Raw genomic sequence first — 16,797 nt, 5'->3', positions numbered from 1 at the left:
TACATAGCTACAGAGTAGAAATCTGGAAACATATCAAAGACTATGAATACTGAACCAATTTAAAACTGAATTTTATAAATTTTTTTTTACTAAGGGCATCCATCACTGCAGGACTTGTATATACACAGGACAAAGCAGCTGGCAGGAAAAATCATTGGATACTACCTGCTCAGCCAACTGTCTTTTCCAAAAGCTGCCTTCTGGAAAGCACAGTAGGGCTATCAAAACAAAAACTTCATTTCATCTTAAATTTCTTACCCCAGTTAATTTGATCAACCTCTGCAGCTGCGCCCCATACCCCCCCATTACCTCAGCCACTGCACTGCAAACACTTCAAAAGCACTTTTCATAATGCATGTATTTATCCACATTTAATTGCATATCTGTACTTTAATTTCCTATTTTATTTTAATTTAATTTTTATAATTGTTAAATGGTGTTTTTTGTTTCATGTAGCCAACACACCACAACAAATTCCTAATACTGGCAAATACAGATGATTCTTGATCCAAGAATATGAAATAGGAGAGAGATAAAAGCAGCATAACAATCTAATTCAATGGTGGAACAAACCAAGGAACTTAGTGATGTACTTATTTCTTCAGTGTTTGGAGCGAGCGAGCGAGCGCACACACACACACACACACACTCACTCTTCTCTATGCAAGCTGCCTGATCTGTTCAGTAGGACCAGAATTTTCTGTTTTAATTGCAAAACAAATTTATGTTCCCAATGTGCCAAGATTTTAGAGTACCATGAAATGATGGTTCATAATATGAGCAAGTGACACCACAAGTTTAACCAGTGGGGCCAAGTGACATCAATAACCAGCTGGAGAGGTGTTAAAATGACAAAACATGCAACAACTACATTTCAGTGTTACACAGCTATTTGTGCAAACAAGATCCTGATTCTCACCAGCAAGTGGAGTTCAACGACAGAATTCTGCAACTCCACCATTGCAAATCAAAGTGTGAACATTCAGCCCATTGAGATTCTGCTAGCATTTTGGAAAAAAAACTAATCCTGATTCTACTCTCCTGCCCTTCACTGTGGTGGCAAAATCGTTTTCCCTTGAAGTAGTAATCTGTGTTAATACCGTTGCAAGTATTAATTTGAAACAATACTCTCTTGTCCTTTAACTGGCTGGCAAAATCCCCTTTTACCCCCTTGAAGTAGTAACTTTACTAGCAGAGTGCAATTTGCCAAATTAATTTGAAATCATCACCGATTAGACAACAACATGTTATGCTTGGGTGTATTTATTTATTTTTTAAATAATTACTCGAGGGAAGAAATGTTTCGAGTTTTGCAGTGTATTTTCACACACTGAAAGCCAGAGCATGGTGATCCCGTGGGGATACACTGACAAACATTAAGGGAGAAAAAAGGGAATGAAGAAGTGTGCAAATGAAAAATAAAGGGCTCCCAATTAGAAGGCGCGCTGGATAAGCGGGAGACAAGTTAATGAGGATGGTTCGGCGGCCTGCGTGTGCCTGCCTTTATAAGCAAGCGACCGCTCTCCCCGTGACGTAGGGCCGGAGGTACAGCCCAGCCAGGCGGCGGCGGCTATAATTGAGGCGGCGGGCGGAGCAGGAGCCAGGCCTCCGCCGCCCTTGTCCCCGAGCGCAGAGGCTGTGGGCAGTACCGTGGATGGACAGATACCGGCCTCGCAACGTCGCAGGACCCCGCTCCCCCCTCGATATTTTCCTCCGTTCCTCTCATTTACCCTCTTGCATCAGCCCCTTTCCCCTCTACGCCGTGCAGCCGGCCACAAACAAAATGGCTCACCCTGAGCCTCATCTCCTGCCAGTGAGCCCTCCAGGAACAGTGTCTGTTGGTGTTTGGGCTTCATCCCGTTTTGATATCGCATATATTTCTCCCCCACCCCCAAATAACAACGTGCAAATCTAAAATTTTCTTGGCTTATTCCCATTAAGATTTCAGATGCCTCTCTCAGGGAGAGAAAGAGAAAAAAAATCCCCGGGTTCAACCACCTCAGAACAACCTTTCAGCTAAAATAAAGGCCCGAGTAAGAATGTATTTAAGCAGACTCCCAACTTTTGTTTTGCTGAATCACCCAAGAGAAACACATTTTAAATACAAAACGGGAAATGACTAAGTAAGTGGGCGAAGTGCTTTTCTTATCCTTGCTCCAGTTAATTAAAAATTAGAAGTTGAAGTGAAAATTTTCCCTCCAACCCAGGAGAAAAAAAGAACATATACCCAGAGTGGAAATTTGCTTTTACTTCTTGTTGCTCTGAAGCCACACGAAACCCACGCACTTTTGCTGCGGGCCATCTTAATTTTGGTGCTTGCTCTAGTTAACTTATTTTTGGAAAGGTGGTAAAGGAGGACACCAAAAAAGTTATTAAAATCATAGAATAATTTCCAGTCGTATTTTAAACCACAAAGTTGCAGGGATTTCCTTGGGTGGCGATTATCTTCAGCAACAGACAAACGACACCCTTTAAGAAATGTTTTTAAAAACTGTCTTTTAATAAACACCCAGGTTGCGAGGGAGACGAAAAGGAGAAATTTGATTATATGCACTCTTCAAAAAAGATATAAAATGGTTCCCATCTTAAAGTCTCTTTTATTTCGGAGGATAAAAAAACAACCACACTCACACACAAAAAAAAATCTTACCACCGGGTTTGAGTTGGCCGAACTCGCCATGTGGATACGGATGAGAATTTAAATGAATTATCCAGGTGAGGTGCGGCTTTTGTATTTTTGGAAAAAAGGGCGATTGATAAGAAAAAAATAAACAGAAATAGGCAGCTGCCTAGAGCGGGCTTCGGAAAGCCGTCCGTCCTCTTCCAGCGAGCGCTTATATACTGCCGAATGGAGCTTCAATTGCCGCTATAGGGAGGGTCGCGCAAATGAGGCGTTGCGTCAGCGACTCCCTCCTCCCCGACACCCACACCGCTATCGCGAGAGGGAGACATCCGGGTGTCTCACTCTGCCGCCGAGCCTGCTGAGAGTTGTAGTCCGCCACGTCGCGCTCACTGCGCATGTGCCTCCGGGAGGCGGGGTGCATTCATTGCTTGAAAGGCTCAGATTTAGATTAATTTATTTTTGTTTGCACGGTTGAATGGGGGTGAAGTTTGCATTTGCTACAGTGTTTTTTCCCTCTCGCTTGCAAGATGTCCTGAAGCACCTTACAATCAATGTGTTGATGGTGCTGAATTTAAGGTGGGGGTAATATGGGAGGCAGGGTTTAAGGGTCGTCACAACATTGTGGGCTGAAGGGCCTGTACTGTTCTATGTTCTATGATGACTTTTTTTTTAAAAAAAGTTCAAACGACGTGTAAACTTAAAAGTTAAAATAATAAAATGCATTAAATAATATTAAATCTGAATAATTGGCAGGCAAACCCAGCTCCTGCAGACAATAGTGTGGTCACAATATGCAAGGTGCTGCAGGAACTCAGCAGGTCAGGCAACTTCTCTGAAGAAATGCCCAGTGTCCTTTTCCCTCCATAGATGCTGCTTGGCCTGTTGAGTTCTTTCAGTATCTTGTTTCTTGCTTAAAGTTCGAGCAGTCCTTTCTATTTTAGTAATGTAGTCACAACCAAATGTTGTGTGAACTTGCTTTGGGTATTTTCATGCACCCAGCTCTCTGGGCAATGAGAGTCTACATTGGACTCTGCCCAAAATGTCACAAGCCCAACCCTCCCCACAATTGGCAGTATCTACAGGAGACACTTTCTCAAGGAGTTAACATTCACCAGCAAAGATCCCCACCCGAATTCCCACACCGGCAGGTTCATTAACAGCTACTTCAAGTTGTGAACCAACTGGCACAACCCTAATCACCACTTCAGTATAGCAACACTATAACCACATTGCACTAAAAGGACTTCTTTTACTCTAACTGTCTTTACTTATAAAAATTGTGATACATTTAAATCTTTCTTGTGAGTGCTGCTTATTTGATGCGACATGCCTGTGACAGTAATGCAAGTGAGTTTTCCCATAGCAACTATGCATACATGTATATATATGACAATAAACTTGACTTTAACATTAACTTCACGTAGCTGTCGACTGACATGAAAGGTCATGAAATTTGTTCTGTGACAGCAATAGTGAAATACATAATTAATAAATATATTTTTAAAATAAATAAATAATGCAGAAAGAGAGCAAAATAGTGAGGTAGTGTCCATGGATCGTTCAGAAGTCTATTGGTGGAGGGGAAGAAGCTGTTCCTATAACATCGAGTGTGCACCTTCAGGCTCCTGTACCTCCCACTGGATGGTAGTAATAAGAAGAGGGATTGTCGACAATGTCAAGGGTCTTTAGGGATGGATGCCACCTTCTTGAGGCAGAGCCTTTTGAAGACGTGTTTGATGGTAGGAAGGACTGTGCCCGTGGTGGAGTTGGTTGAGTCTACACCCCTCTGCGGCATCTTACAATCTTGTGTGTTGGAGTGTCCATACTTGCCAGTGGTGCCTCCAGTCAGAATGCTCTCCACCGTACAGCTACGTATAGATATTGGCCAGAGTCTTTGGTGAGAAACCAAATCTCCTCAAGCTCCTAATGCAATTGAGCCACTGGTGAGCCTTCTTCAGGATTGCATCAATGTGTTGGGCCCAGGAAGCTGAAGCTGCTCACCCTTTCCACTGCCGACCCCTCAGTGAGGACTGCCGTGTGCATTCAATTCCTTCATCTTGCCGATGCTGAATGCAAGGTTGCTGGTGTGAAACCACTCAACCAGTTCAAGTTCAAACTCAAGTTCCGTTTACTGTCATTCAACCGTATTCATGTATACCGCCAAACCAACTAAGGTTCCTCTGGACCAAGTACACAACACAATACATACAACTCCCACACACAACTCATGAGCAAGGTTACCACAAACGAATTAACAAGCAACAAAGTGCATTTATGACAAGTTAAAAAGTAAACAGTATAATGCTTCATACATGAGTAGTCTCATGGCCTGGGAGGTGGAAGAAGCTGTTACCCATCCTCACAGTTCTTGTCCTAATGCTATGATGGTAGGGGTCAAAGAGATCGTTGGATGGATGGGAGGGATCATTGACAAAGCTAAGGGTCCTGCATACACTACACTGTGCTCCAGATAAATATCCCTGATGGGTGGAACCCCCCCCCCCCCATGAACCTCTCAGCAGTCCTCACAACCCTTTGTGCGGTTTTGTGGTCAGATGCCTTGTGGTCTCATACCAGACAGTGATGCAGCTGGTCAGGACGCTCTCAATGCTCCTCCCAGAAAAATTGCTTAGAATGTGTGTGTGTGGTGGGGGGGGGGGGGGAAGGAGGGTGCTCACTCTCTTCTGGAAGTGGAGAGGTTACTGTGTTTTCTTGACCAGAGAGGTGATATCGAGAGACCAGGTGAGATTATCTGTCACGTGCACTTGCAGAAACTTGGTGCTCCTAATTCTCCCCAAGGAGGAGTGTAGTTGTGCAGTGGGGTGGGGGGGGGGGTGGTCAGCCTGCACATTCTGCAAGTCCACAATCATCCCTTCAGTTTTGTTCACGTTGAGACTCAAGTTGTTGCGCTTGCACCAGTCTACATCTGCTTTACATCCTCTCTGTACACTGTCTCATCATCATTGTTGGTGAGGCCAACCACTGTTTGGTCATCGGCAAACTTGAAGATTTGGTTTCAGCCAAATCTGGCAGTCCAGTTGTGCATCAGCACTGTGAACAGCAGTGGGCTGAGCGCACAGCCCTGGGGGCACCAGTGCTCAGCGTGATGGAGCTAGAGATGTATCTCAGCCAATCTATCTCACTCCTGCCCTTTGCCTACTGTGGCTGTGTTGGCCATTTCAGATTCAACCACCTTCTTCTCCCCCTTGCAGAATAGTAATGAACTATGTGGTTTATACAACTGTAAGCATGCACCAGTCTTTCCTTTTCTCCCATGGTCCACTCTCTTCTCCTGTCAGTTTCCTCCTTCTTCAGCCCTTTACTTTTTCAACCTACTACCATGCAGTTTCTCATTTTATCCCACCTTCCCCTTCACCTGGTCTCACCTATCACCTGCCAACTTATACTCCATCCTTCCCATCCCACCTTCCTATTCTAGCTTCTACACTATTCCTTTCCAATCTAGGTGAAGGGTTTCAGCCTGAAGCAACTGTTTTGCTAGAGCATATATGGTAGTCATTGTTAAGACTAATTACATCTCCAAATGCCAAACTACTCCCAATTTTAAAAAACCACTATTGCTTTGCTGGGATTTGAACTGCAGTTTCTAGATTGTTCCTCCTGGTCACTGGATTACTACTTAAGTAGTTTAACCCTCAGGTGCAAGCACTCTTTGGCCTCCAGGTTCGATGGGACATCTTCCATTTTGTTCAACAGTAGCTCAGGTGGGCACCTTGGTTAGCGTGGGCCAGTTGAGCCAAAGGGCCTGCCTCCATGCTGTATAACTCTATGATACCATGTTCAACAGCTGTACCATGGGACATCATCTGACTGGACATCATGGGCACTAGCCTCCACCCACTGAGGATATCTTCAAACGGTGATGTCTCCAGAGGGCATCATCCATCAGTAAGAACCCTCACCATCCAGGACATGCCCTCCTCTTACTGCTACCATCAGGGAAGAGAAACACACACAGTTTTGTTTTGTTTTTTTGTTTTTTTTTTTTAAAAAAGGAACAGCTTCTTCCTCTTTGTCATCAGAGTTCTAAATGGTCCATGAACACTATCTCAATATTTTTGCATTATTTATTTTAAATATATTTTATTATACAGTAACAGTATTTTTATGTATTGCAAAACAAATTTTGTGACATGTCAGTGATAATAAACCTATTCTGACTTTGACATTTCTTATGTGAAGCTGTTACCTCTTCCAATTTCAAAGTTCAAAGTAAATTCAAGTTTATTGTCATTTAACTACATACAGTACATATATAGTTATAGTGTATTTAACCATAGAACATATATAGAAACAGGACATTTCTTCGAACCAGGATGTGAAGCACAGTAGTACTTATAACACTTAGCACACGATAACTTATGACAGCACAGAGAAAACGAACAGATGAATCACACATAACTCAAAGTGAAGTGTATTTGATGCACCAACAATAACTCTCAGAGACATGAGGCGAGATATAGGCTTTTATTGGCTGGAAGAAAGAACAAGCAGCAATTGACCACCACACTGCATCCTGGAGACTGAGGGCGGGGCGGTGTCTCCAATCGCCTTTATACCAGGGTCTGTGGGAGGAGCCACAGTCAGTGGGAGGAGCTGTAGGAGCAGTCAGCAGGGGGGGGCATGTCCAGACAGGTATATGTAGTTCACCACAGTATTAATATTAAATATTGTAAGGTATGGAACAGATGAACCTGTAACACTGAATACAATGCGGTCGGGAGTTCAGAAGCCTAATGGCCTGGGGGAAGAAACTGTTTCTCATGCTGACCATTCTTGGTTTGGTGCATCATTGTCTCTTGTCTGATGGTAGGGAGTCAAAGAGAATGCTGGATGGATGGGTGGGATCCTTAATAATACTAAGGGCCCTGCATATGTAGCGCTCCTGATAAATGTCCCTGATGGATGGTAGGGAGACCCCCGTGATCCTCTCAGCTGTTCTCACAGTCCTTTGCAGGGACTTTTGGTCCAATGCTCAACTGCTCCCACTCCAAATGGAGAAACAATCTGTCAGGATGCTCTCAGTGGTGCTCCTATAAAATGCAGGAAGGAGGTGGGGGTGTCTTGCTTCTCAGGAAGTGGAGGTGCTGCTCTGCATTCTTGTTCATGAGGTGATATTAAGGGACCAGATGAAGACATCCGTGATGTGATTATCAAACATGCATATGTTACCTTATACTACCTTGAGATTCATTTTCTTGTGGGTATTCAAAGGAGACTTTTCTTTTCTGCCTCCCTGATTCACTCTTTCCTCTCCAGCAACATCAACTCCCTCCTCTCAGGGTGCCTTCTGAAACAACCACGGGGAATGTGATACCTGACATTTTGTCTCTCCCCCCCCCCCCACCCCATCAGGTGACACAGTGACTTACGTGCACTTCTCGTGCATGGCACCACACGACGTGCCCTTATCCTGTCAGCACAATACCCTGCAACATCCACTCAAATTACCTACATCAACGCAAGGCGCTGGAGCAGAATGCTCAGTTGTGCAGCGGTTGGTGTAACGCTGTTACAGCGCCAGTGACCCGGGTTCAATTCCCCTGGCTGTCCGTAAGGAGTTCGTACCTTCTCCCCATGAATGTGTGGGCATCCTCTGAGAGCTGCAGTTTGCTCCCAAATTCCAGCCCCGCTTGACAAGGTAGAAAAGTAGCCTTTGCATTGATGCTGCCTTTACTATATGTTGGAGAAAGCAGTATTCAGTTTAAAAACTTAATTTATGGAATTTCTCACAAATCATCAGGCGACATTTCAAGGAATAACATTCTATGGTATGCGATGTCAGTGAAGACATTGATCAAATCTGGTAGCGCCTTCAATACTCACAAACACAAGAGATTCAGCAGATGCTGGAAGCCTTGACCAACACACTCAAGATGCTGGAGGATCTAGGTAAGTCGGGCAGTATATATGGGGAAGGGTCCCGATGAAGGGTCTCAGCTGAAAGCATAGATTGTTTTTCACCTCCGTGCTGCCCAACTTACCTAGATCCTCCAGCATGTTGTACGTTGCTCAACTCAATTACTTTTGAGGAGGAATTTCTTTAGCCAGAGTTTGGTGAATGTGTGGAATTCATTGTCAGAGACAACTGTGGGGGCAAGTCACTGGGTATTTTTAAAGCAGAAGTTTATAGACAGGGGTATCAAAGCTTACAGGGAGAAGGCAAGAAAATAGGGTTGAGAAGGATAAGAAATCGGTCATGATGGAATGGCACAGCAGATTTGATGGACCAAATGGCCTAATTCTGTTCCTATGTCTTATAACTGTACTGGTAATCCTGATGAAATGTTGATATTTGATATTTCATCTCTCCCCCTCCCTCCCCACATCTCCACAGATACGGCTCGACTTACTGAGTCCCTCCAGCAGATTGCTTGTTGCTCCAGATTCTAACACCTGCAGTCTTCTGTGTCTTCAGCACTGCTGTTGTCAGGTCCCCACTTATCTCCTTCCTGCTTCTGTCTCACCTTCAACACAAGAGACTCTACCGATGCTGGCGATCCAGAACAACACACACAGGATGCTGGAGGAACTCTGCAGGTCAGGCAGCATCTGTGGAGAGGAATGAACAGTCAACATTTTGGGCCGAGACCTATCATTAGGATGGGATAGAATGGGAAAGAAGCCAGAATGTCTCCCCTCATTCTCTCCCCCCCACAACCAGCAACTGTACCCATCACCCACCTGGCTTTGCCTCCCTACTCGATTTCTCCCACTCCCCCAGGTGGCACAAGTGAAGCCAAGGGTTTATTGGCATGTGCACAAGGCCAGAGTGGTACAGATACTTGAAAACCTGCTTATGGCAGCTTCACAATCACATGGGTTCAGACATCACACAGAAAACAAATTAAACATAAATACTTGAAGTCCGCCTAGCCCCCTTTGCCTCTTCTCTGTCCATTTTCTGGCCCCTATCTCACCCCTCCCATTATACCATCTTTATACCAGCTACCTTCCCACTCTACTCAGTCCTGACTTAGAATCAGCAGTTCCCTTCTCCTCCGCAGATACTATTTGACACACTCCGTTCCTCCACCAGTTTGTTTTCCTTACTCCAGACTCCTTGTGTGTCTCTCTGATGATCAATAATGTCCAACTCATCACTGACCTTGCTTTAGGCCCCATATCCAAGAAAGGACGTGCTGGCATTGGAGAGGGCCCAGAGGAAGTTCACAAGAATGAGCCCGAAAGTGAAAGGGTTAACATATGAGCAGTGTTTGATGGCTTCGGGCCTGTACTTGCTGGGGTTCAGAAGAATGGAAGGGAGCAGGGGAAATCTCATTTGAACCTATTGAATATTGAAAGGCCAAGCTAGAGTGTACGTGGAAAGGACGTTTCTTGTAGTGGGAGAGTCTAGGACCAAGATAGAAGGGTGCCCCTTCAGAACAGCCATGAAGAGGAATTTATTTGGCCAGAGGTTGATGAATCTGTGGAATTCATTGCCACAGACGGCATTGGGTATATTTAATACAGAGGTCGATGACATCTTGATTAGTTAGTGCATCAAAGTTTACAGGGAGAAGACAGATTAATGAGGTTGAGGGGGAAAATAAACCAGTCATGAATGAAAAGCACAGCAGAGTCAATGGGCTGAATAGCCTACCTCTGTTCCTATGTCTTATTGTCCTTATGTTTTTCCACCTCTTTCCTCGAGCAATGATTCAGACAGAGGCAAGTTCCTGGACAGTCTGTTGCAGACAAACTAAAATATTCAAAGGCGCCCTTGATCAGCATTGTCAAGTCAAAAAGTCAAAAAGTCAAGGTTATTAACAGACCCATAATTGCAACTACGTAACTACTGAATGATCCTCTAGTACAAGATAGATTGTGAAGCCAAGATTCTATCTCATAGTAACCTTGCACCTTATTGTCTGCCTGCAGTGCACTTTCTGTTCCTCTGTAGATGTAACACTGTAATACTTTGTGTGGTAAACTACATATACCTGTCTGGAATCACCCCTCTGCTGACTGCTCCTGTGGCTCCTCCCACAGACTCCTGTATAAAGGTGGTTGGAGGCACTGCTCCCCCCTCAGTCTCCAAGATGTTGTGTGGTGGTCTCTTGCTACTAATCGTGGTCTCTTGCTGCTAATAAAAGTCTATCGTTCGCCTCCCGTCTCCGAGAGTTATTGATGGTGCATCACTTCATAAGCACCTACACTTTCTGAGGAGATTGAGACCCGCAGGTCTCCCCTCTCTGTTCGAACTGGAGCACTATTGAAGGTGATCTGTCTGGCTGTATCATTGTGGGGTATGAAAGCGGTAAGGCATTGCACCACAAGACCCTACAGAGGATCACCAGCGTCTCCCTCTTCCCTTTTTGTGACACTTACCGGGGCCGTTGTAAACAAAGGAAGCATTGTTAAGAATCCCTACCACTCATCCGACAACATCAGGAAGGAGGTACAGAAGCATCAGGACTAGGATTGGTAGACTGGGTAACAGCTTCTTCCCTCAGGCTGAGAGACTAATGAATACCCAGCCACCACTGAGGTCTCAAACTAGGACAGGGAGCTGTTTACTGTTAACTGTGCTGGGCACTACATGCACTTCGTATTATATTTTATTAACTTTTTTGAGGCAATATTTTGTTTTACATGCTGTATAATATACATTTTGTGGATACAACGTGGTCCGGAGGTACGTTGTTTCATTTGGCCATACGTTCCCCCCAGGTGGCCATGTCAGATTTCACAGGGGCCACAAGTAAAATATACAAGAATCTTTGGGCCACAGGAGTTTCTGAATGAGCCATGATAAGTTTACTGTTTTAATTAAATATTAAAACAAGAGAAATGGATTTATGTACTGTACATAATTTAATTGGAACCCTGAATGAATGGGAAAATATGCTAGGTGATGCAAATGTGTGTGCAGCCCCTTGAGCCCCATTCCTCGTCCACCCCCAAATCACAAACTGCAGATTGGACTGGGCTGTCTGCAGCAAGGCCAATCAGCCACCATGCAGCAGGAGGCTGGTTCCATGTGCCTTCCACTGACCTGTGCATGTTATAATACTTATAAACGTGACTCAAAGGCTGCAGCTACTGCAGCAGGGGTCATCTGCCAGAAACAAGAACGCATGAAGTCTACCATTACATCACTATCTACCACTACAACATCCATTACATTCCTGATACTCATATTTGGAAAGGAAGTTTGATTTGCTTTTCTTGATAGCATTGTAGCATTTCTCGGTGGTAAGCGGCTTGGACAGTCTTTACTTTTCCTTTAGCTTTTCTTTTTAAAAAAATCTTTCATTAGATAGGGTCACAAATAAAGTTTTTGGCACATTGGTCATAAATCAAAGTACGGAGTTGGGATGTTACGCTGAAGTTATGTAAAACTTGGTGGGGCAGTGTTGGAGTGGTGTGTGCAGTTTTGGTCACCTGCCTACAGGAAAGATGTAAATAAGGTTGAAAGAACACAGAGAAAACTTACAAGGATGTTGCTGGGTCTGGAGGACCTGAGTTACAAGGAAAGATTGAATAGGTTAGGACTGTATTCCTTGGAACATAGAAGATCGAGAGGAGATTTAATGGAGGTATACAAAACGATTTATTAAGGTTGTCATAGCTGGGGGTGGTAGTGGGGATAAGCTCCCACTACCTATTAAATGCTCCCAATATCTTAAATAGCCTGTGACAACCAAGTCCAGCTCCTTCATGTGTGGCTTAGCTACCAAGTCCAGCAGAACCATTTCTACTGACAGAAAGAGGAACAAATGTAGGTTACTGGTGCCTTAAAACCAGTTGCTTCGGGCAGATGGGGCTCGTCAGCCATGGTTGGTAGCTCACTTGAAAAGAACCGAAACTCTGATCTCAAACCTCCACTGCCTCGTAGCTGTACCCTCTCATAGGAAAGGTTTCAGGAGTAAACTCGGAGGGAAAAATCCAAAGCTAGAGTCCCTAAGGCAGTCCAAAGCAGAGTTCAATGCTGACTGGCAACTCTTGCAACACAGCTGGTGCCAAACTCAATCAGACTCTGTCATTCCTTTGGGTATATCAGATGCATGGAGAGGGGGAGCTTGCTATGTGGGTAACAGCTTGCTCTCCATATTGCACGGACCTGACCTGCGTATCTAAACAGCTAGGATGCATCATCCTGACCAACAGCGGCCTCAGAAGATAGGACGAATGCAAGCAGGCTTTTTCCACTGAAGCTGGGTGAGATTACAACTAGAGGTCAACTAGAGCAAAAGGTGAACATGAGGGGAAACTTCTTCACTCAGAGGGTCACAAGAGCTGCCAGCGCAAGTGGTGCATATACAAGCTCGATTTCAACATTTAAGTTTGGATGGGAGGGATACACAGGGCAATGGTCCCAGTGCTGGTCAATGGGAGTAAGCAGTTTCAATGGTTCAGCAACACTGGATGGGCCGAATGGCCTATTTCTGAGCTGTACTTTTCTATGACTCCATGTTGCTGCTAAGTCTGACATACTTTAGCTCTCAGATATTTGAGAAACTGAATTTATTAAACAGTTACACGGCAAAATAGCTGCAATCTCGGATCATGCAAAGGGGCTATAACCCTTTTCCATAGAAAGCTCAAACCTGTTTATGCAATTTCCTTCTCTGGCCACTCTTAAAATAGAATTGCAAGATGATGATCCAATTGTATATCTGATCATTGATGGGGAGTTTCGGTTCGAGACCTGCTGGAGATGACTGGGCATTTGGAGTGAACGCGAGTGATGTTGACACCACATTGCCAGAATGTCTCACTGAGCTGCAGAGCGATACAACGGCTCGAGCAAAATTCAAACACAGCAAGCAAAATTTCTGGATAACTAGTGATATTCAAAATAAGTTTCCACAGCTCTGGGAGAAAGCAAAGCTGTTTTTAAATTGGATTCCCCACCTCTTACCCAGTTGAATATGGTTTCAGTGAAGCTTTTCTCTTGCTATCAAAAGCTCATAACCATTTTGATGGTGTGAAAAGGGGTGATCTTCGATTATCTTTAAGTTGCAACCAGATATTCCGAAACATGCAAATTTGCATCAGTCACAAAGACCTCACTAAGTACTCAAACTAACAATAATATGCGCTTTTCATAGCTGGTTGGAAGAATATCATATATTACAAATAAAGTATCCTATTCAGAGCTTTGAAGTAGTTTTATTTTTCATATACAGCTCTAACATTATACTTAACAAATAATACCAATACCAACATAAATATTGGCTGTATATTAGAATAATTAGTACAGTTGACAAAAAAAGCCTTAGTAACTAATGGAGACTGAGGCAAATGAAAGTCACAAGTGGGGCTGCAAGCAGTAAAAGGTTGAGAACCATTGCTATACAGTCAGATGACAATAGTCTTGAACTTGATAGTCTGCATTCTTTTATAGTTTTCTATTTAACCTATTCAATGCACTAATGCGTTGAAATGATCTGTACAGACAGTGTAGCAGTATTAGTTTGTTATGGCCACGTGTACCAAGCTACACAGAAAAATGTCCGTGTGCGTGAGCACAGCTACACAGAACACGGTCACAGGAAAGCAGCGTTCACCATCCAGGACCCCACCACCCAGACCATGCTCACTTCTCTCTGTTATCATCAGGACTCACACCACCAGGTTCAGGAGCAGTTGTTACCCCTTGTTACAAGGATTGCCCATTAGGAACAATGATCGTTAGGCACAGAGAGAATCTGCATTTACTGACAAGTACCTTCACTGGCTTAGTTCACAAGGACGTGAATTCACACAAATGAACACCTGTGGGTGTGCCTACCATGTTTCCCCGAACCTTCGTGAACAGTCAAAGAATAGAAACAGTAATACCTTGGAAAGGTGGCCATGTGTTCCTCGTGCTCCCATGGGGTACTCCACATCCATGATGGTTGGTCTCTAGGGAGTTGACACTCTCTTGCTGTTAAACTTGTTCCTCACCAGTTCAAATGCTGCACCTCAATCTCATTTGCTCAAATACACCTTCTGGTTAGCTCTCGTCCAGAACTACCACCAGCAATGTTCCATAACGTTTGCCTTTACCCTCAGCCTCTTACCTTTAAATCCTTGCAACTCCAACTGCTTCAAACCAGTCAAACCAGGTAACCCAGACACTGAATCTAATGAGATTTCAGATTGCTCCTCCTACAAACCTGCTACTTTACATAATAAATAGCTAATTGTCAGACAATGGTATCAAGATTTAGCAGGTTACAAGCTGAAACTCCTTGTGCACATTCAATTACTCTGATTAAATTATCCCTGGTGCAAGAAACCAATTGAAAGATCACAAAATGGCAGCTGTAAGGACAGTCTCACAAAATGTCCACCTCCAACCCTGTGCGGTGAACTACATATACCTGTCTGGACTCGTCCCCTGCTGACTGCTCCAGTGGCTCCTCCCACTGACCCCTGTATAAAGGCGATTGAGGCCTGAGCCCGGCCTCTCAGTCTCCAGGATGTAGTATGGTGGTCACTCACTGCTTGTTCCTTCTTCCAGTCAATAAAAGCCGATATCTCGCCTTTCCGTCTCAGAGTGAGTTATTGATGGTGCATCACCCTGTTCACTGACTGCTTTTCTTTCTGACCAATACCCTCAACCACCAGGGTCTTGAACAAGTGGGGATAACTTCACTCAACCTCACTCCCCCCGTCACTGAACTGTTCCCACAACCTATGGACTCACTTTCAAGAACTCTCCATCTCATGTTCTCAATATTTATTGCTTATTTATTTATTATTATTCTTTCATATTTGTACAGTATGCTAGCACATTGATTGTCCTGTTGGGTGCAGCTTTTTATTGATTCTATTATGTTTCTAGGATTTACCGAGTATGCCCACAAGAAAACAAATCATAGGTTGTACATGGTACTTTGATAATAATTTTACTTTGTCCTTTGTCATACAGAAAGTAGGAAAAAGAAAACAATGTAGAATGCAGACTGTAGTGTTGAGTTACTGTTGGTGCTGTACAGACAGACAAATAAAGGGGATCCCACACACTGGTCCATCTCACAAATGTAGCTTTGAATTTTCCAGTCGCTTGACATGTTTATGTCTCCAGACCTTCCCAGTTTGACCTCATGAAATGCTCAACCTCTTAGTTTGGTCTACAGCCTCTGATTGTAGACAGGAAGCGGCCCTGAAGGGTCTGGGCCTAACTATCCATTTCCCTCCATAGATGCTGCCTTGCCTAATGAGTTCCTTCACCAGTCTGTGTGCTTTATCTGGAGCAAAAACAGAACAAGATGCTGGAAGAACATCTGTGGAGGGGAATGGGCAGGTGCCATTTTGGGTCGACACCCTTCATCCAGACTGCAAGTCTGAGAGGGGATCATCAGTATAATGAGGTGGGGAGGGGTTGGGCCCCAGCAAGGGATGGGTGGATCAGGTGAGGGAGACAGGCGGAGGAGCAAAGGGTACAAATAGTGACAGAGGCTTGGAGGTGACTGGATCTAACAGGAAAGGATGGCGGAGTGTGGAACCAAACAAGGAAGGTGGAGAGGGTAGGTGGGAACAGTGAGGACAGAAGAAGCAGAGGGAAAAGGGTGCGAGTGAAGGAAAGAGAGAGTTGGTGGGAGGAGGAGAGAGAAACGGGGTGATGGGGGGGCTAGGGTGGGTGAAAGAAGAGATGGGTAGGTCACAGGGAGAGAGAGAGAGGGGAAATGGGATAGTGGGGGGAGAGATCAGGTTACCTGAAATCGGAGAATTCTGTGTCCTTGCCACTGGTTCGTAGTCTACCCAGGCAGTAGGTCAGGCGCTGTTCCTCTTAAATGGAAACCAGAAGCAGGCTCCAACGAGTGGACTGTACACAGCGAAGATCAGCCAGCGAGCCAGGTGCTGAAACATTCCCCTGCTCTTCTATGGGACAAACTAGACCCACCTTTACAGACTCGTTCTTAAGACAGCTGCCTCGACAGCACAGGGAACCCTCGAGGTGCCTTGGAACAGGTTTTTTTTAATACTCAAATCCGGATCTTAGGAACCACAGTGTTCAGACACAGAGTTTTCAACCACTCACCAAGTGAAGACGTTATTGTGACAGATTGGATTTAGAGTTCACTGTCTGATGTGTAAATACGGATTCACTGAGAGCGCTCGAAAGGAAATTAAAGTTAACAGAAATGCTAAAAGAAAATGCAGAAAGGAATCGAAAGTGAAACTGAAACTTCATTCGAGCTGAAGCAGGCCAG

At 44.4% G+C, this 16,797-nt stretch overlaps 1 protein-coding gene across 5 annotated transcripts in view; it reads right to left on the bottom strand.

The window, feature by feature from the left end:
* gtf2a1 (general transcription factor IIA, 1) overlaps nt 1-16,498 on the bottom strand; it is a 71,605-nt gene extending 55,107 nt beyond the window's left edge. For 2 of the 5 annotated variants that reach the window (XM_059961439.1, XM_059961449.1), the window contains exon 1: nt 2,651-2,841. In XM_059961439.1, coding sequence (XP_059817422.1) covers nt 2,651-2,680 — 30 coding nt within the window. In that variant the 5' untranslated portion in view covers nt 2,681-2,841. Of the gene's footprint in view, nt 1-1,792; nt 1,812-2,650; nt 2,842-8,997; nt 9,197-14,434; nt 14,621-16,299 lie in introns of those variants that run through there. The other 3 variants (XM_059961461.1, XM_059961453.1, XM_059961445.1) reach the window with 3 other exon arrangements.
* Nucleotides 16,499-16,797: the final 299 nt, after the last annotated feature.

This window comes from Hypanus sabinus, chromosome 2, assembly GCF_030144855.1.
Source record: "Hypanus sabinus isolate sHypSab1 chromosome 2, sHypSab1.hap1, whole genome shotgun sequence".
Taxonomy (NCBI): domain Eukaryota; kingdom Metazoa; phylum Chordata; class Chondrichthyes; order Myliobatiformes; family Dasyatidae; genus Hypanus; species Hypanus sabinus.
The sequence above is the reverse complement of the archived record's forward strand: the minus strand, read 5'-3'. Positions and strand labels throughout refer to the sequence as shown.